Here is a 21,514-nt window from a genome sequence, read left to right on the forward strand (position 1 = left end):
AATGGCACCTTTATTTAATTGAATAAAACAGAAAGGAAGCACAGCAATCCTGCATCAATAATATGATCTTTTTTATGGAATATCATGAGTGATGTAAGAGGAGCTACAAATGTTTGAAGTAGAAAATGCAGCCAAAAATAAATAAATAGAGTCTCATGAGTCTGGATGGTGAAGAGTCATGCAGCTCATGTTTGTGACCTTTTCGTGACGTTAAAAGGGCAACAGCACCGACAGTTTCCATGACAAAACATGATGTATTGCTGGCTCTGCTGCGAGAAAGCACGGGAGATTCTCGCTTTTGAATTTTGCCATTTAAGCGGATGCCTATCTTGAATCTTGTAAGCACAATCTTCGTTCTATTTCTCAAATGTTACAATCACACCGCTGCTCTGCACTGATTTGAAATGTTTGATTCCATCATTCATCAATCGACAGCTGGTACAACATCTGAATCTCTGAACAGACAGAGATGTTGTGAGCCGGTTATAAACATAATCTATTATATCATCAGCAAAGAGAAATTTAGAAGCAGCCCCCAACCTCCACGCGACCTAGTCCAGGTGACCTGGAACAACACAAAGGTTGTGGCCTTGATCCAAAGCAACATTTTTTGGTACTTTGGTGAAGTTTAATGTTGCTTCTCTTTTCTTTATAATATACAGTCAACATCGGGATTTACTAAAGATAAAGTAAGTGTCTTTTTAAGTGAAAAATCACAGCAGAAAAATACTACAAAATACTTTAAAAAAGTTAGTATTATTAGTAGTAGTAGTTATAGTTATGTTAGAATCAATGGACAGGGGTGCATAGGAGCGGGCTGCCTGGCCAGAGAGCACCCTCCCTGCACAGCAGGGAGCAAGGAGCGTCCCTCTATGGGAAATGTGCTGGAGCACTGGGAAGCTCCAGGAGCGCAGGGGAGCGTGGTGCCCAGCCAGGACGCACCCTCCCCGGGCAGCAGGGAGCAATGAGCATCCCTCTTCCTGTCCATCGTGTTGCTTTAGTCCCTTTAGGGCTTCACCCCATGACCCTAGAAAAGATGCGCTCGATTCGCTTACCCAGTTGTCCAGGAATGGAACAAATTAGTATTTGGGAAGTTGAGTAGTATCTCCTATCACAAAGCTTTGTTGAGATGTCTTATCGGTATATGTTTTTAGAACCTTTTAAAATGACAAAATAAAGGGAAGGGAAGCTACAAATAACAACAATAGTCCTGTCCACATACACTATATGTAAAAAAACTCAGCATAGGGGCCTTAAGATAAACCCCTTTAGTTAGTAAACATGAATCTGCTATTAAGCACAGAGACTGGACTCTGGAACAATGGAAAAAGTTCATGCGGTCTGATGAATGATGGGAGCATCAGGGTAAGAAGAGAGGTGGAGGAAGTGATGCTCCCATCAGGCAGTGTTAGGATCTGGGATTGCTTCTCCATGACATCACAGTGATGCAGTACGTGGCACTGCACTGGGAAAGTGCTGCCCGAGCTGCTGAAAAGGAAGAAAACGGTGGCAAAGAGTGGCGCCAATGAATCAATTTTCACGTTAGAGGCAAACATGAATTTCATAAAAACAGAAATGATTTAGTGTAAACATAGTCCACAATCAGAAAAAGAAGACCTGACAGGGAGTCAAGATGAGCTACAAAATCACCTTTGTACACATCTTTTTAGTGACATCACTGCATGTCATGTGTAGTTCAGGCATTCATTCTGCTCCACATGATTTGTTTTAGGCTCTGGGGGCAGGCCGAGACACAAAAGCCCACTGGACCAAACCATGAAGCTACCGAGACAATAACACCCTTTCACACCACTGACTGATTACAGCACACATCTCCAGTGATTTTATGAATGCATGTTCATTTTTGTTTTCTTTACTATATTCTGTCAGCAAAAACATTTACAATCCTGCTTGTCCCCTTTGGGCTGGACATGAAAAGGCCAATGAGGTCAAAACCAATCTGCCAGGACTCTGACACGAAGCGTAAACATGCTCCGAGCCGAGGGAACAGCAATTCCCACGATTCCCAGTGAACCAGAGAGCAGCGCTACAAAATCAATTGTTAATGTATTAGATGGGTCTCCGAGGTATAAAAACAATGACACACGGTTGTCGTGGAGACAGAAGTGAGTTCAGACAGTGACTATTTAAGCTCACTACAAAAGGCACACAAACAGCTACTGTCAGCTGCAGGCTCGTACAGTAATTGATGCTATCAATTCTGACAAGAGAAATAAATGGTGGGATCGCTGCATGCGACCATGAGATGTATTCTTCCATCTTCTTCCATAAAAAAACACAACAGTGAGCAGACATTGATCTTTGCCTCTGGTTGGGAGTTTCCCTTTACTGCAGCTGACTGAAAACACAGTGTTGCTTGAAGAGTTGTGCGTTAAGTGTGTGTTCATTATTTACGCTACTATTTAAGAGAAACCATCTCCTCAGGAATTAGCTTGGCATGCTATCATTAGCAGTGATTCTTGATAAACACCCAATGATTCATAGCAAGGTAATACAAATCTTTAGAGTAAACAAAATACAAAAACTATTAAAAAAAATAAACTTCACATACACAAATGTGACATTTATTTTCTATTTTCATGAGGAAAAAAAAATAAAAGATGTCTCCTGCGTTGAACTGAGAGGTCTCAGAGGAGCTGGAGGAGAAAACAATCATTCAGTCATGCAGTTTCTATTAGGGCCCTGTTAAAAACAGGAATGTCCTCTCCTATTTAAAGCTGTTTACTCAGGACAGACACTCAGCAGAGCACAACAACCAAGGCATTCTCACAAGACTAAGGAGCAATCCGACGTCTTCTCGGTGAAAGGTCAATCGTTCAAAATCAGCACAACTTTTGCTAAAAGACTTAAAACTAAACTTGCTGGGTTCAGGAATTGTACCTGAATATTCTGAATGAGCAGGTTTTTCAATCACTGGATGTTTGCCACAGACCAAGATGCTAATGCCAGGACTCATCAGGGTTAGACGACATTTTTACACATGGATTGTGTAAAAGAGAGTGTAAATGGAGGGCAAGTTTGTCACTAAAAATTCTAATCTAATGTAAATAAAGTAATGATAACAATAAAAAGTGCCAACATCACTTTTAAAAACAGCCATGCCTTGTGAGTCCGAACACAGGTACTAATTGTTTAGCCACACTGTGACAAAATGTGACTCACATTTGTGTTTCCTGACAGCACAACAGACCATTGTGCTTTATCTGCTCGTCATCATGTCATAATGTCACCAAGCCTGGTGATGCCTACCAGTCAGCAGAAAAGCACCACCAAAAGAACCACTGATGTAATCAGCATTACATTTCCGGTTTATATAGATTAACACTGCAGCTAACAGCCAATGAATAAAGTTAAATGTACACTGTTCAAAAATAGTAAAAAGGGAACACTTAAAGAACACAATGTAGCTCCAAGTCAGTCCCACTTCTGTGAAATCAGCCTGTCCAGTTAGGATCAACACTGATTGTGAATCAGTTTCAGCTGCTGTTGTGCAAATGGAACAGACAACAGGTGGAAATGAGAGGCAGTTATCAAGACAGCCCTATAAAGGAGAGGTTCTGCAGGTGCTGACCACAGACCATGTCTCTGTTCTCATCCTTTCTGCCTGATGTTTGATCACTTTTGCATTTTGTCAGTGCTCTCACCCCTAGAGGTAGCATGAGGCGGTGTCTACAACCCACACAAGCTGCTCAGGTAGTGCAGCTCATCCAGGATGGAACATCAATGAGAGCTGTGACAAGAAGGTTTGCTGTGTCTGTCAGCACAGTGTCCAGAGCATGGAGGAGATACCAGGAGACAGGCCGGCACAAGGAGACGTGGAGGGGGCCGTAGGAGGGCAACAACCTGAATTAATGATAAGCAGAATGTTGCTTCATCTGATACCTCATAATAATGATATCCATATATTTAGCTTCTCCCTGCAAGTTAAATCCAGACATCATCTGCAAATTGATGCAGATTCCCATATATTGGACCACAATTTCACTTTCCTCATCCAGTCACTGTTTAGTCCTGTTGCAGTGGGAGAAGTTTGGCTTCCTTCCACAGCCACTAGAGGCCCTAAACAGGTAAATTTGACCATACTGTGCCTCATTTTACTGGCATTTTCACCAACAATTGATGCTGTCGTTTTTACTGGGAGAACATTAATTAGCATCGATTTAGCAGTCCAGAGGACTGACCTTTTACTTAGGAAACAAATGCAACAAAAGAGTCCGGAGGAAGAAGAGAGGAAGAACAGGCAGCCGACAACAGCGCAGTTTAAAAATGCATAGGTCTCCAGTTTCCAGCGGAGTGCCTGTGTTTGTGTGTGTGTGTAGCATTGCATTTACTAATGAGAGTGAAGAAGAGATGGAGACAGCAGTTTAGGATGAGAACGTAAGATCGTAGTGTGGTTTCATTACATATTCAGTTGTTGAGAACGGTGTTGTTGCTCTGTTTGTGTGTCATTACGTTGTTTGCCAGTGTATTGTTTCTGACATTTCACACACTCCCTGCTGTGTGTGAGAGAGAATGAGGCGCCTATGTTTGTCAGCTGGATCTCAGTCATGAGCGCACAAATGAGGAGGAGGAGGAGGAAGAGGAGGTGAACATTGAGGATGTAACTTGTGACATTTTAACGTGGAGGTCTGCTGGGATTGACTCCCTCTTGGAGCCAATACGACTGCAGTTTTTGACATGTTTCGTCACCAGAGGCTGCACCTAAATGCCTTTTCCACCAAGTTGGTTTGCACATGCAAGCCAACATTAACTGGAGGTGAAGTCGTAATATGAATACTGAATCCAGTGCAGTTACGGTAAATGCTCATTGTACCATAACCCTGTGTAATGCTAAAGGAGCAAATCAGATAATGTGGATGTAAAGCTAGAAGCTGCAATGACTCTCTGTGGAATCAGCTTTATATGATCTCAGCTATAAATAATAAATTCCTCCTCCAAACCATACAGGGGAGGAAAATGAGTATTATTTATTTCTGCTGTAAGAAAAACATCAGTGTTTAATAAGTGATGGAAGAAATGGAAGAGATATCAAGAGGAACAAAAGGTGGAAGGATAATGTGGAAAGAGTTGATGAAAGAAGAAGAGACGAGGACGAAGAAATAAAGAGGAGGACACACCAGTTTACCTGTAGATTATTGCACCAGGAAAAACACACTAACACTAGCAGGATAAGCCTAAAGAAACTGGTGTTCAGCCCAGTGTGCCTCCTCCATAACGGCCTCCAGGTCACATCAAGCTGACTGTCCACAAGGACAAAAGGGATTTGTCAACACATGTAAGGCCACGTGAAGGACCTGAACAAGGTGAGAAGACAAATGTGGGCTTGACCTCTTCACACCACAAGCATGATATCTCTGAACTGTAACAGCCACTCAGACACTGTACATTCATACTGCTATATTCTTGTCATGCTCTTTACTGGGTAAAGGTTTATAAAGTAGTAAATATGTTTACATACAACTCAGGGACTAAATGCTTCCTAGTCATTTAGATATTATATATTTCAACTCTATGCCATCTTTGACTTTTTTTATTCTTGGTTGGATCTGCATGTCGACAAAATAATTTCTCCTCGTGATAAATAAAGGAATTCTGATTCTGATTCTGATATTCAAAGTCAGACACAGGGGGATCCTTACAGGGGCACCTTTAGATGTTCTCTGTTTTTTTTCCCTGTTTTATATGACTTTTTTTGTATATGAAAATGTCTTGTGTTAAGCTTCTACTATGCTAAGGTGACATTGCAAACGTGCACTAGCCTTATACTCTGACAGTACAAAATGATTTCCATATCTCTATTTACCGGCTGCAGCTGGGGCCTGTCCTCTAAAAAAACATGGCTGCACTGTCAGATAAATGGAGAATGGATGCAAGAAGAAGATTAGATAAGCATCAAAATTACTTCCCCCATCCAACCGGCCCTAACTCAACATTGGCATGAGGGAATCCTCCCGAATCTCCCGATTAGGGGATGGCCTGCCATCCAATCACCACTGGCTAAATAAATCAGTGAAGGTACATAATGGTAATGATAGTGGCCATCACTTGTACACTATTTTTGATGATGCATTGTGGGATACATCGAGTGCACTCCTGCCTGATTGGCAAACCTGACCTCATTGTTTCCACCTGTGTGCCGTTACATCACTTCAGGTACACTGTAGCGTCTCAGTGTCTTGTTCAGTTCATACTGTTAGAATGTGAGGTGAAGGTTAAAAACCCAAATGAAGGACAAATATAAGCTGATAAAAGCAAACTTGGAAGAAAAAAAAAGACTTTTGGAGGCACATGAGCTGATTAGAGCAGGAAAGAGTAACGAGACAAAGGTGGAATCAATGAGGGCAGGCCAGCCAATCACAGAGGAGGGACCGGTAGTATAACAAGAGAGAAACACAAGGAAAGAAGACTAAAACAGGAAATTCAGCTGAGAAGGATGAGTCAGTGGGAAACAACGACATTACCGGTACATTTGACACAGGAATAAAGAAGATATTCTAGAAATTCAAGAAACAAAGCAGCTTCATTATCATTCAAAATGTGTATTTTTGTAGTAAATACCAATAAAGCCACAAGGGGAAATCATATGTAAGTAAATAATAATAAAAAAAAAGAATATCCACACTGATTAGAGCAGTTAAAACCATAAATCATTCAAAAAGATGGAGCTAAGCCTGAGCTGACACCTCTTCTTCATCCTGTGAGCGAGCCAGAGAGAGCGCAGTAGGAGGCATGGCAGCAACAGGTGTAGCATCGTGACCACTAACTTTGCTCTGGGAAAGCTCCACACCTCTTCTCATCCTCCTCCTCCTCATTTTCTCTCCTTCCTTCACCTTCTCTCTCTCTCTCTCTCTCTCCTTCTGCCTCTGTCACCAGGCAACTAGCCTTTCCTCCCTCTCTGTGTTACTGATCCGTGTATTATAGTACGTAGCAGTTTTAAGGTCAATTTCTTTCTGTCAATCAGCTAATTCAAATATCATTTACACCTTCTCTATCTGGCTTCATTCCCTTGTCTCTTTGGATCACACTCATTCCTGGCTCTTCTCTCTCTCTAAACTCTGTTCAGGTTCCAAACAAGCACAGTTCTCCCTTGAAGCTGTCCTTATAATGAGCCGTGCAGACTCTTCTAACATACATCAAGCCGACTCCTCTCTGCAGGACAGAGAGTCATATCAAAACCTCACAGCTCTTACAACTTTAATAGCATAACAAGTCAGATATGGTTGATCTCAGAAAGCACTTAAGATTCTTCTCTGCAGCCTGGATCTACTTAGAAATGAGCCTGGTTTTATAAAGTTTTTTAATCTATTATGAATGTATTTCACTCTGAATTAGGACACATTCAGAGCCACGGTGAATGCTGGAGTAACTTAAAGAAATATAAGTGACATGTGAAAACACGTCACACGCTGTATTAAGTGCAAGTCTGACATTAAGCTATAAAATCCAGGAAAAGCATGCAGAAAATGTGCAAATATGATTTGCAGGCAGCAAGTTGACATGTCAGCTGGTAGGTGAATGGAGTGAGGAGACGTTAATGAACAATCTTCTACAGAGGACACACACACACACAGCTGCCTCCACAGTGTGACATTTCTGTGAACACCTTACATCTACCGCTGCTGGTCACATTCATTATTAATGGACTGCAATTAGTTTCTAATCTGCTGCTTCCTTCTACAGCACAGACACAGTGTGATCACCAGGAGAATAAACCTTTTCCTAAAAACATGCAAGGTTTAATAAAAATGCCCTCAGTCTCAATGCAAGAGGAGGCGAATATAGCAGCTGAGAGAAGAGATTCCACGTGCATGGGAGAAGAAAGTTCTGACTAAATACAGACAGATGGTTTAGTTCACCCAAAGGTGTGTTTTGGACTCCAAAAGATCAACTAGAAGATGGTACTTTGGTCACCAGAATAGACACCAAACACTGCATATCACCACAGCAGCACCATCCCCCAGTGTGAAGCACGGTGGTGGTAGAGTCATCAGACAAGGTGTGATGACCAGGAGAATAAACCCTTCCTAAAAACATGCAAGGATAAATAAAGTACACTCAGTCTCAATGCAAGCAGGAGTATATACATATTCATCTTTATAGGGGCACTGCTGCAGCTCATTGGATGTGTTAAGTCAAAATGGCAGATGAGATTAGAGAATGGTATTTTCTACATTTAAAAATCTATAGAAATATGCATAATACTAATACATCTTCCTGTATTCCAATGTAATGATTAATGTGCATATTCTGGTTGAGGCAGTACTTTGAATAACGCAGCTACATGTTCTGAATGTTGCCATGTGCGCTGGTAGCGTTGCCAGATTTCTGACATCAGCGAGAGTTCATAGATGCTGACATCTATCTCATCACGATCAAACTGTAAATTGCTGTGAAGTGCAATACTGATTTTTGCACGCTCTGATGATGCGACGAAAATCGACATTCCCCACTTGTCTTAATTCCATTATGTATTACTCGAAACATGACAGCGTTTCCTCCCTCTGTGTCACAGAGAAAAGAGACAGAATAAATATGAGTAAATATGGTAGAACACAAATGTCAAGGAAATAATTTAATAGAGAATCCATCCTGGACTGTCTCCTGTCTGTCAAAGTGGAAAAGTGAAAACAGATTTCTACACAGTATCGGGTAAAATAAGTGACTGCTTACATTTTCATCTCCTTTCAAAGTGACTCACCTGAGTGAACACGGGTCTGTGTTAATTGGTGCTAGAAGTCTCACAGTCAGTGAAACTGGGATCAGCTGTGTGCAGTGAAAGTGTCTCTGTGATTGTAGTACAAAGACAGCTGTGTGTCTGGAAGGTCCTCTCTCTGGTTAATTAGTATCACTTTCTACAATTACGCTATGAAGACAAAGGAGCATTTTAAACAGCTCAAAGGAAAGGTTAATGAAAAGTGTAACACCCCTGAAGTTCAGCTGAAATGGAAGGCATATGGCGCCTGTATATATCTGCCTAGAGCAGACCGCTCTCATATGGAGGGACTGTGGCAAGGAGAAGACATGTAAGGGAGGCCACCAAGATACCTGTGACTATACTCGCTGCATAGGTGTGTGAATCCTGCAGACATTATCTGAGCACATAATGGAGTTAAAAGCATCCGCAGATGCAGAGAAACTGAATGCAACAGCTGCTGCCAGGGTTCTTCACCAATCAATGCTTTATAGGTGAAGAAAGCTGGAACTAGAGTTCACCCAAAACCATCTTGTGGACTCTGAGGTCAACTAAAGAAGGTTCTTTGGTCTGATGAGACCACAATGGAGCTTTTGGTCAGTAGGTGCTATGTTTGGTGGACACAAAATCCCAAATATGTCGACCATGATTGCATTTATGAAGATAAAAAACAGAGTGACATACTAAGGCTTTCTCTAGGTTCTACAGGTAGCCACATCTCTACATCTCTGCATGATAGTCCTTCTGAGCAGTCATGCTAGAGGAAGAATCGTTTTCATGAAGAAATGAGCATTTGAACGATGGGAGTGTATAAAAAGGGATAATTTCGCTCCATAATTTTTTGTCTGACTTTTTTTTTAGCAGGAAATAAACAGTCTGCCGCATGAAAGCTGGAAAGAAGCTGAGTATCAACGAGATGAAAGACATGAAGGAAAGTGCAGATTGTGTTTGTTCCCATGGTGCGTTCTTGGCAGTGATATATAGCTCTCATTACTTTCAAGTTTATTAATTCATGGTCAGTTTATCTTAAAACATGATCACAGCTCTCTGGTTCCCTTGTCGATCACATGCTTTCATCTTCAGACAAGAATTTAATAACACTCATGGTTACACACGGATTACTAATGGCTGTTTGAATACCATGTGTGTCGGTGGTGTTTTAGCTCGTGCGTCCACCGACCATTCCTCAGACAGCATCTACGTACTGACGTGCCTCAGAGAACACAGCGCCTCTGCCGTATATGAATCAACATTAGCCTCTATCATTAAAAAGCAGCACTACTGCGGCGAGGAGTTCCCCATCATGAGAAGGTGTAATCCTGGTATTTATGAGCGGGGATAAAAGTGGCAGCTGCAAGGCGGAGAATGTACCGCCGGGCTGATTTAATGTCCACAAGAACAAGTCTTCATTATTGATTCTTCTGTGCTTTTCAAAACCATTTTTTTCATAGACAGCCTAAGATTTTCTGTTCAATATGTCCATTTCCTTAGTCTTCAAGCTTGCTGTGTGTGTAGAAGCAAAAACTTTATTATTATTATTATTGTTATTATTTTTTTATAGTTTTCAATCAGAAATATTATGCAATTGCCAATAATTCAGCATCAGTATATCTGCTGATAAGAGGTACAGCTCACATGTGTCAGCATTAGAGGAAAAAAATGATTAAAACAATTCTTCAAGTGGAGCCGAGACCCCAGAAGCCCCTGCCTTTAGTGAACTAAAACCTCCAAGATCAGGCCCGGAGTTTTGATTTCTTGAGATTGTTTAAGCATAATCAAATTGATTGATTATGTGTGATTTATTATATAATCAATACATTTTTATTGTGAGAGATGATGATGATGAAACAGAGCTAATAATAGTGATGGGAGGGGAAAAATAATGTTTCTTCAATGACTCGCGATTCTGCCGTGGATGATTCTGAATGGATTATTAAATGTTAAAGCACTGATAATCTAAACGTGAAATAATAACGTAAAAAAGACTCTGCATATGGATGAAGATTGAAAGTGTCTCGCTGCAGACGTTGCAAACGTTGCGTTCAGACCTTTTTGATTTTAGCAAATCCAATAGATCAGATTGTATCCGATTGATTTTAGGCTTTAACTGGATTTGCGCTGTTCAGATTGAGAATAATCTAATCCGGTTAGAGCAGGATACGGCCCGAATCCAGCTCGAGGTTGATTGATTACACATGTCTATGTAACCTGTAAGGGTAAGACACTGCTGGCCCTATAAAAAGGATAGCTGGTACATTGTAAGGTGTGTAAATGGGGCTTTTATTTTCAGAGATCTAACATCAGTTATAAAAGTAGTTTTTTCTGGAGGGGGTAAAAGACATGAGATCTGTCCTAAATTTGCATTGTAGCTGCATTTTTTAATATTCTTCTAGGTTGGTTTTGTGTTCCTGCGATGTCAGCCCTTATCATTCTAAGTCTCTTAAATCCTTGCTCTCCCTCACCCAGCTCCTGTTTATCCGGCTGTAAATTATACAGCCTGACTGGCTGAACTGAGCGAGACCCTTGAGATCAATTCGTTAACCTGAATGTGTCATCGCATCTTTATCCTCAAGCCAGAACACAACTACAGACAGCTACAAGAAAACTGCAGGGGTTACTGATATGACTGAGACGAATTTACACCATCGCAGAAACACAGTGTCACAACCACCAGTGTAAGTTCACAGCCCAGGCAAGTTGGCGATTTATGGCCACCCGACCCCTAAGCCCACTTACAGACAGGTGGATCTTCGGGGTTAAATACATATATATTTTATTTAGGCTGATTTGTGTATCACTTGTTTTGACTCCTGAAACCTACAGGTGACAACACAGAAGCTGTGTCCTTATGCTTACACTGCACTCTGTTTTTCAAATGTTGATAGTTATTCATTCGATAGTTTCTGGGATATTACTATTATTTATAGAATTATAATATAATTATTGAGGTGCTGTTGTAACTGGCCTACAATGCCACCTAAGACCCATCCATGCTAATGAGCTAATGCTAAATCAGGGTAAACTTCTGTTTAAATAAGGCTTTAATCGATCAATCTGAATATCTGCATTTTTCTGGAGAGTGCAGTGAAATGTGAGAGACTTGGTATAACACTGTGCAGTCCAACTCTTCATTCCAGCTCTGGTTTGCCAGAGTCTACTCAGAACAAAGTGAGAGAGTGAGTGAGTGGGTCCTTTGGCTCCACTAGGCTATTAAGCTTCAACTCAACCAGATGATTTCTGCCAAGAAACATTTACATAACTAAAAGTTAATCCTCCTGACAGACCACCCTCTCAGAAAAGCCAACACACAGACACCACACTTGACTTGTAGAGGAGTGTTGCTGCAGTCAGTGCCTCGCTATGAAGTGGAAATCTTATCTATGCATTAATCATCTTAGGGAGGCTGAATCCTGCTGTTTCTGGTCAATACACTGCAGGTGGGTGGCAGGAGGAAGAGAGAGAGAGAGAGGCAGTGACAGAGAGAGAGAAAGACAGATAGGGCTGAAGAAAAGGGCATGCTGGTTACAGAGGATGTCCCAGAGCCAAAAGGTCACAGAGAATCATCACAGCAAAACACCTGAAGTGAGCTCTGCAAGTCTCTCTGGATAAATCTCAAAAGGTGTAACTGTTTTTTTTTTCAAACTTTGCCATGGAAACTGTTGATACATAAAATGAAATGACATGCAAGGCCTGAGGATAGTGTGCAGGCGGGAAAGAAGTGAGGGAAGAAACAGCAAGGAGGAAAAGGAAAGCGAGCCGTACTCATGCTGCTGCTCACTGCTCGGACTAAAGGTGAATTAGATTGGCCGGGCTCAGAAGAGCCTGCTCAGTCATTAACACACCATTAACCATGGTGTGTTTCATCCCCAGATAGCCTTAAGGAAGAAGATAAAAGAAGTCCTCCTGCCCTCTACCTGAACAAAGCATTACCATAACCTGCACAGATCTGCACAGAAGAGTCTGATTATGAAGCCAGCTTCCATAAATTGCTGTGTGTTCAAATCAAAGACTGTATATAAGTATGGACAAAGTGTCCATACTTATTTTACCCATAGGTTTCTGAAGAGCCGGTTTGCTGGTTTGGAATCCTCTGGGAGTCTCCAACTGTTGCCATGTTGACAGCATATATATATATATATATCTATTATAATAAATTTGCCTTTCCATGAAACGTGAACAAATAAAAAGGAAGTCTGAGCAAATTACAGCCTTCACAAGCACAGATAACACCACAGGCCAAAGATAATGTATAATTTCCATTATGAATCCATCAGTGAGGCATCAGCGCAGCTTGACGCTGCAGATGTGAAACAATAGAGCTGCCAGCAGCTCAGAGGTGGCGGCTGCATTACCAAACCAATAAACAGCTGCTTCCACTCATTACCTCTGCTCCTTCTGCCTTTGTTTACATACTGATTTATGAGATGACAATCATTCTGAACCTGCCCATGAGACACAGATGGATACTCATCACCGACACAGTGGTGTGGGATCAGGTATCTCATATGCGTGTTCAAGGAAAAAGCTGGCTCAATAGAACAAATGTAAAACAAGCAGCAAGTCAGCAAATTGATCATTTAGTTAAACCCACTGCCGGTTTATAACTATGGACCGAGTGTTCGTGACATCAACCGTAGGTTTCTGAAGCACCGTCTTGGGCCTTTGTGGGTGGTTCGGCCTGTCGCCATGTTGGCAGCCTCACAGTCCACCTAAACTCCAAATACAGGCAAGGAGATGGAGTGCGGGTGGGCAGTCACAGAAGGAGAAAGCTTGCACTGTGATACGGCACCCACCTGTCACTCAAAGCAGTTGTTGAGTATATATATATGTTATAGTATATATATATATATATATCAGGAACTTAATAACAGAGACCAGAATTGTGTTTTAGGCTGTAAACATGTTTATTTCTGCTTTAAAGTCAGACATTTAACATGGAAGTCTATGGAGATTGATTCATTTTGGGAGTCAGCCCCTAGAGGCAGTGGTATGAACTACAATTTTAAGCACTGGGTCTCATGTCTCAGGCCTTGGATGACCAGGAGGGTGTTCTGACTGAGCACCAGCAGTAAGAGCATAAAGTACCTATACAAATGTTGGTATAATATTATATTCATTGGTGTGAAAGTGACGAGGAAAACAGGTTCTCGTGCCTTTGTAGGCCTGATAGTGGTCCAACCTGCAGTCCCTGCTCCGTTTTTTCCACAGGAACGTGTTAAAAAAAATCTTTGCAGTGGCTTTATGTGAAAAAAAACAAACACAAGAAAAAAAACTGAAAAGAGTGAAAATCTAAACTGTTGCCAAAAAGTTGGACACACTGCACAAAGCACATGTCTGCACGTTTTTAACATCTGAATCGCACATGTCACAATTCAGCATTTCCATTAAAAACACCTGTTATATGTCACACACACGATTGCACATATACCACAAACACTAAACTACACTGACACTGCAGCGGGTCCGCTCACCGCACACACTCATTTGCCTGCACAGCGCTGAGCTGTAGCCTTTTTGCATGTGCAGCGGCTGATACGGGACCGCGGTTCAGGAGGCTGCAGACACTTGCTCCTCAGCAGATCCTCCAGCAGCCCTGCGCCGGGCTATGACTCATACAGCCTGCCTGCATGCCTGCTACTGATGCTGGACACGACAAGTAACACGGAAACACAACAATCATCGGCACCAGTGCGACGGATCGCCCCCCGCTAACGCCTGCCCACTAACCCCCTCTCTGTTTGTCTGCTTACTTACCTTTCTTTACAGAAACAAACTCAGATCCTCCTCTCAGGTGTCTTCTTCTGCTGCTGCTGCTGCTGCCTGGCCAGTTCGTCTCCTCCTCCTCCTCCGAGACGTCGCATCGCTCCCACGGTCCTGATTGAGGGGGAAATCCGCGCAGAGATCACCGAACCTGCCCGGTCCTCGATGTGACAGCCCGGCGGACTGTTCAGCAGCACTGCAGGTTGAGGACGGCGCAAGTGTACCTCTGAGAGTCCGACGAGTCTGATGGATGTCGCTGGGTTTCCTCGAGGGGTGGAGGATTGACGCTTCTGCTGCCTTCAAGGACTCCTCGGAAAATCGGTTATATCGGTAGTCAAAATGCTTCCTTGGGCTTTTGGGGATTTGATTGACTAAAACAATTAAAGTACATATATTTAAAGCTACACAAACAACTGCTCGACACTTTTACTATAAACGTAACATTTGGAAGATTGTGGATATTATATATAGGCCTAATGCATGCAGAATATACTAGACATAGGTGCATGGTTGGGGGGGAAACTGCTGTTAAATGCTGGGTGCCAGCATCAGATGTGCAAAAATATAAGAGGTATTTACTATGTATATACCTGCATATAGTCTGTCTGTGGAGCAGGCCAGGGACCACAGTCTGTCACTGAAGCAGCTCCTCTGCCTGATGATGGTCTGGTGCAGAGGGTGGTGGACATTGTCCAGGATGGACTATATCTTGCTGAGGATCCTCTTCTCAGCTACAGATGTTAAGGAGTCCAGCTCGGCACCAACTACCCATCCAGCCTTCCTCACCATTGTGTTGTGTGGAGTCCCTCTTCTGGACGCTGCCTCCCCAGCACACCACAGTATAGAAGAGAGCGCTGGCAACAACCGTCTGGTAGAACATCTGAAGTAGCTTCTGGCAGATGTTGACGGACCCCAGCCTCCTCAGGAAGTACAGTCAGCTCTGTCCCTTCCTGTAGAGGGCATCTGTGTTTGGGAACCAGTCCCGACTGTTGTCCCATTCCAGACCCAGGTACCATTTTTACACAGACACCCTCAATGGACACCGGCTGCAGGTGGGGTCCTGCAGAAGTCGACCACCATCTCCATGGTCTTTGTGGCGTTGAGCTGCAGATTGTTGAAATGGAAATTCTTTTGTTAGCTTGTATTATTTATGTATTAAACGGCATGTTTTATTGTTTATTATAGTCTTCTCTTTTTTTACCAAAAAAGAAAGAATCTTAAAGCTGATAATTCTTACAGCCTATGAAGGCACCAACCTCCGAGCGTGGCAGATACACATTTTCCACCCTGAAAAGCAGGACGTCCTCTGGGTCCTTACACCTACAGGTTTCAGTCCTCATTTACTTTGGCCTAAATTAAATCAACAGGTGGATATAACTGAATAAAAGAGAATATTGAACTGGATGCAGTGAATCACAATCATGTGATGTGAAAGAAAGTTACAGAAAAAAGACAAAAATAAAAAAAGAGATGACACCGCATGCACAACATCCAAAGACACATCTCCAAGACCCCAATCAGTGGAGCAGGTTGCTAGGAGACAGCCTCATTTCCTGTCACTGCTTGATAGAAACACTGTAACAGGAAATAACCTTGGGCCCATTTTGGCAGATTATACTTTGTAATGCACATTCCAGACATGTTTTTGAATGAATGACTTCTTGAACATGCAGACCAACTAATTAAGGTTTCCAAACATGACTCAGCAGTTACTTCTCAAATGAGTTACATGATGAAACATTTATAGGCTATTTGCAAAGCAATGGGTTTACTTGTAAAATTATTGACACATGAAAAAAATAAATCTTGTTTACTTAAAGTAAACAAGATTTATTTTTTTTTAGCAAATCTTAATCTGTAATTTGGACAAAAAAATTCCAATAATATACACATATACATGTACATGTACATAGTAGTGTTTTTCTTTGTTTTTATATTGGTTGATATGTTCTTTCTTACTGCTGGAATAATTATCCTCTGCAGCTAGTTTAAACAAATATTTAGTTAATTTTATGATTTTACTCATCTAATTATTTGTATTACACTCCACATCCACAGTTTTCACACTATCAAACTGGGTTCCAATTAATCTTTTCGTCCAGTCTCATTGGATGCATCTTAGTCGTCATGGATACAATGCGCCTCTGCAAACATGCGAGAGTGCGAATGCTTTTATCAACACCTGCATAATCTTTTTAAGTAGGCAAGCGTACAGTGACTACAAATGTGTGTGTGTTCACGTGATCATGCATGTGTACTCAAACTTTTACCAATGCAAACGGTTGCCATGGAGATGTGAGAAAAGATCCAGTGTGCCATGTTTCTTCATTTAATTAGTCAGGAAGTACAGAGACTTCCTTGCACCAGGGGCCTGATGTTGAATCAAAGAGAAAGAGAGTCGAAGAGCGGGAACATAGAAAGATACGGTACAAAAGAGGGACTGTATAAATAAATGGCAAGACATCATTACCTTCACTTCTCACTCAGGGAACGATGCCTTTTTGTATGATTATCCTACACATCTCTTTGATAATGTGGTATTTGTTGTTGTATCTAAAAATCCAAATCTTCATATAAAAAAGAATCACTTTCATTGCTTTATGGTGCTAAGCTAAGGGTGATGGTTATGCTGCTGGTTAAGCAGCAAATGCTAAGTAGTTGAAGCAACTAGAATTTCTAGTTCTATTTCTATCCATCTTCTGAACCCGTTTGTCCTGCAGGGTCACAGGTGGGATGGAGCCTGTCCCAGCTGGGTGAGAAGCAGGGTACCCCCACAGACAGGTCACCAGTTCATTGCTTGGCTTTAAGGGGCAATGAATGAACAGAAAACATGTGGGTTCAGGAGGAAAGGTCAAGAGATCACCTGCATATCCTCCTACATAAACAGCACATTCAATTGACATGACAGTTTAAGCTGGATGTCCAGGATGACCCATGTGCACACATAAAAGGGCCACCAAAAGAAAACCAAGGAATTCCATGGACAAGAGGCACCAAATAAAAATAAAGCAAAGTGGGACACCTGGTGGTAAAACACAGACCTTTCACCTGACTGACACGCCGGCCGTGCAGTCAAAGATTTGAAATTAACCCTTATATTTCTCACATCCCAGCATCATACAAAGTAAAAAAAATCTATCCAGTTCTAGTGTAACTTGCTATGTACTCTATGGTTAATGAATAACTGGGAGCACATGCTCCAGTGAAACCACTCCTCTTCCTGGAAAAAAACATGAGCGTGCTCACCCCTCCGTCATCTTCCTGCATTCCAAACAAGTCAGTCCCATTCAGCTCTGAAGGTTCCACATTCAGTTTCTCTTTTGAGGTGAAATGGCGCACCAACAACAGCTCATGGACAAGAAAAAGCTCTGCTGTCCTATCTGTTTGGACCTGCTTAAGGATCCAGTGACTATTCCCTGTGGACACAGCTACTGTATGAACTGCATTAAGAAGCACTGGGATGAAGAGGGACAGAAGGAAACCCACAGCTGTCCTCAGTGCAGACAGATCTTCACATCAAGACCTGCTCTGGTGAAAAACACCATCTTAGCAGATTTATTGGAGGAACTGGAGAAGACAGGACTCCAAGCTGCTCCGGCTGATCACTGCTTTGCTGGATCTGGAGATGTGGCCTGTGATTTCTGCACTGGAAGGAAGCTGAAGGCTGTGAAGTCCTGTCTGCAGTGTCTGGTCTCTTACTGTGAGCTTCACCTCCAGCCTCACTATGAGTCCCCTGCCTTTGAGAAACACAAGCTGATCAAACCCTCACAGAAGCTTCGGGAGAACACCTGCCCTCATCACGGGAAAGAGATGAAGATTTTCTGCCGCAGCGATCAGCAGTGTATCTGTATTGTCTGCTCTTTGAATGAACATCAAAACCACGACACAGTCTTGGCTTCAGTGGAACGTGGAGAAAGACAGAAAGAAGTGGCAAAGAGTCGACGAAAGATCCAGCAGAGAATCCAGGAGAGAGGGAAAGATCTGAAGGTGATCCAGCAGAAAGTAGAGGCCATCGACCTCTGTGCTGATAAAGCTGTGAAGAACAGTGAGAAAATCATCACTCAGCTGTTCCGTCTTATCAAAACTATGAGCACAGACGTAAAGCAGCACATCAGGTTGCAGCAGAAAAACCAAGTCAGTCGGGCCAAAGCTCTTCAGGAGAATCTGCAGAAGGAGATCAGTGAGCTGAAATGGAAAGAGGCTGAGTTGGAGGAGCTCACACACACAGAGGACCACACCAAGTTTCTACACATCTACTCCTCCTTGGCATGTCTAAGTCAGTCTACACGCACGCCCTGTATCGATGTGCACCCCCCGCTGTACTTTGATGGTGTGGTGACAGCTGTGTCAGAGGTCAGAGATAAACTACAGGGGGTTCTCAGCGATGTGAAGATCAAGATATCATCAAATGTGACCGAAGTGACTGTTTTACGGCAACAAGGAGAGCCCACGACCAGAGCTGAATTCTTACAGCATTCACAGCAACTAACCCTGGATACAAACACAGCAAACCTACACCTGGTGTTAACTGAGGGGAACAGAAAGGCAACAGTGACAAATGAAAAACAGTCCTACACAAGCCATCCAGACAGGTTTACTGACATGTTCCAAGTCCTGAGCAGAGAAAGCCTGAGTGGGCAGCATTACTGGGAGGTGGAGAGGGGCAGCAGCGAGGTGTCTGTAGCAGTCACATATAAGGACATCAGGAAATCGGGGTATGAGAGTGGATTTGGTAATGATGACCGGTCTTGGGCTTTAGAGTGTTTCAGCAGCGGCTTTGCCTTTAGACATAATGGGACCCACACTTCAGTCTCTGGGCCTCAGTCCTCCAGGATCGGAGTGTACCTGGATCATGATGCAGGTACACTGAGCTTCTACAGCGTCTCTGACACCATGACTCTCCTACACAGAGTCCAGACCACGTTCAATCAGCCGCTCCATCAGGGACTTGGTGTTTTTGGGTCAGGTGGTAGATCTGCTGCTGAGGTCTGTCTGCTGGAAAAAGTCTCACAGAGACTCACTGTACCGCATGATAACTGATTTATGATTAGGTTAAAGCAAAAGCAGACAGAACATAAGTCGAGAATATACACATTACATTACTGTGAGGTCTGTCTGGTTAATATTGTTCAGTTTATTTATTTGTATCATCATAAAAATCATTGTTTTACAATATTCTTATTCTTTTTTTTTTTTTTAGAATTATAAGTATTTCTGCAGAACTGTAACCTAAAACATCAGCTGATTTTCACACAAGTCCTGAAAGTAGAAAAAGAGAGCCAAATCAAACAAATGAAATATCAGCAGCTAGCAGAAACCTTTATTGGTTGTTATTGTTGCACAAGAGGTCACAGATGATTCAAGGTTTATGTACTGTTACCCCTCGGAAATGTGAAGCACTTGAATAAATACATTGTCATAAATAAATTTAAAAAAAGTGAAATATTTCTGTTTCATTTGTTTGTTTGATTGGGTTTTTTGGGGGGTCGTATTTATCCACAAAAACAAAACAAACAAACATTCATAAAACACTGTATACAGTTGTATTTTACATTTCCAAAATGTCCAAATTGCTTTGAATTCTTAAACAAGTGTATCTACTTGTAACGAGTTGTATGTAAACATTTGCACATATTTTTAATTTAAATAAAATAATTAAAGTAAATTTATTTCAGTGTGTAATTTAATTTACAACACAGTCTACATCGTCCATACTGACCGTCTAGGACCAGGCGGAACCTTTGCCGGCTGCAGCAACACGGAAGGTTTTGTTGTAGCGGAACACGGAAGTGAAGCACTGCTGCGGCTCTGTTTATGTTTTCGTCTTCGTCTCATATTGAAAACTCGTTTTAACGGTAAATAATGGCAGTGAGCGCCGTTCACTTGGAGTCGGACGCCTTTCTGGTGTGTATGAACCACGCTTTAAGCACAGAGAAGGAGGAGGTGATGGGGTTGTGTATCGGAGAAGTGGAAAACACCCGAATCGTTCACATCCACTCCGTCATTATCCTCCGCCGCTCCGACAAGAGGAAGGACCGTGTGGAGATCTCCCCGGAGCAGCTGTCCGCTGCTTCCACCGAGGCGGAGCGGCTGGCCGACATAACCGGCAGAACGATGCGGGTGGTCGGCTGGTACCACTCTCACCCTCACATCACCGTGTGGCCGTCCCACGTCGACGTGCGGACCCAGGCCATGTACCAGATGCTGGATCAGTGTTTCGTCGGCCTCATCTTCTCTTGCTTCATCGAGGACAAGAACACCAAGACCGGCCGGGTGCTGTACACCTGCTTCCAGTCCGTGCAGGGTCAAAAGGGCTCCGAGTACGAACGGGTGGAGATCCCCATTCACGTTGTACCCCGTGAAGCTATCGGGAAGGTGTGCCTGGAATCTGCAGTGGAGCTGCCTCGGATCCTTTGTCAGGAAGAGCAGGATACTTACAGGAAGATTCACAGCCTGGCGCACCTGGACCCAGTTACCAAGATCCACAACGGGTCGGTGTTCACCAAGAACCTGTGCAGCCAGATGTCGGCGGTGAGCGGTCCGCTGCTGCAGTGGCTGGAGGACCGGCTGGAGCAGAACAAGCAGAGCATCGTGGAGCTGCAGCAGGAGAAGGAGAGGCTGCTGCAGGAGCTGGCTGCGCTGTGACGGAGCTCTGTCAGCGCTGTTGGACACACTGCAAAGACAATATTTAGTTTCTTACTCCCCATGCAGGGCTTGGTATTGAAAATCAATACGTGTGTGGATAAAACGTCAAGTAGGGCCTAACAGAAGTTGACATTAAATAATATAGCCTCATTTATATGATTTATTTGAATAAAAAAATACAAAGTAAAATATTTTACTGTGATGATCAGTAATTGTTTTCTTCACTGATCACTTGTTTGTTTAACAACCTGTGAGGAAAGAAGAAAAAATGTCCACTGAATGTCTAATTTTGTAAAATATGTAAAACATTTGCTGGAAGCAGAACATTGCTGTTTGCATATATTTTGGAATGTTATGTAATTTATGTTCTCTTGATTAAATGACTTATTAATATAA

The 21,514-nt window shown here is 42.5% G+C and overlaps 3 protein-coding genes across 3 annotated transcripts in view; 2 read left to right on the plus strand and 1 right to left on the minus strand.

Annotated features, from left to right (window-relative positions):
- Window positions 1-14,736, minus strand: part of rab27b (RAB27B, member RAS oncogene family) — a 32,230-nt gene extending 17,494 nt beyond the window's left edge. Inside the window, exon 1 of the mRNA XM_028418151.1 lies at window positions 14,468-14,736. The gene's annotated coding sequence lies outside the window, so the exon portion shown is untranslated. The remainder of the gene's footprint in view (window positions 1-14,467) is intronic.
- Window positions 14,737-17,785: 3,049 nt separating this feature from the next.
- On the plus strand, window positions 17,786-19,864 carry LOC114443738 (tripartite motif-containing protein 16-like). Its single transcript, XM_028418036.1, has one exon. The coding sequence runs from the start codon at window positions 17,804-17,806 to the stop codon at window positions 19,511-19,513; it is 1,710 nt and encodes a 569-aa protein (XP_028273837.1). The 5' UTR covers window positions 17,786-17,803; the 3' UTR covers window positions 19,514-19,864.
- A 375-nt stretch (window positions 19,865-20,239) lies between these two features.
- On the plus strand, window positions 20,240-21,514 carry brcc3 (BRCA1/BRCA2-containing complex, subunit 3). Its single transcript, XM_028418176.1, has one exon. It carries the CDS (start codon window positions 20,336-20,338, stop codon window positions 21,116-21,118), a length of 783 nt encoding a protein of 260 aa, XP_028273977.1. The 5' UTR covers window positions 20,240-20,335; the 3' UTR covers window positions 21,119-21,514.

The sequence above is a fragment of the Parambassis ranga genome, chromosome 12 (genome assembly GCF_900634625.1).
Source record: "Parambassis ranga chromosome 12, fParRan2.1, whole genome shotgun sequence".
Classification (NCBI taxonomy): Eukaryota; Metazoa; Chordata; class Actinopteri; family Ambassidae; genus Parambassis; species Parambassis ranga.

What these genes read in the sequence shown, in the direction of transcription:
- LOC114443738 (XM_028418036.1), top strand. Translation starts at nt 17,804, where the DNA reads ATGGCGCACCAACAACAGCTCATGGACAAGAAAAAGCTCTGCTGTCCT.
- brcc3 (XM_028418176.1), top strand. Translation starts at nt 20,336, where the DNA reads ATGGCAGTGAGCGCCGTTCACTTGGAGTCGGACGCCTTTCTGGTGTGT.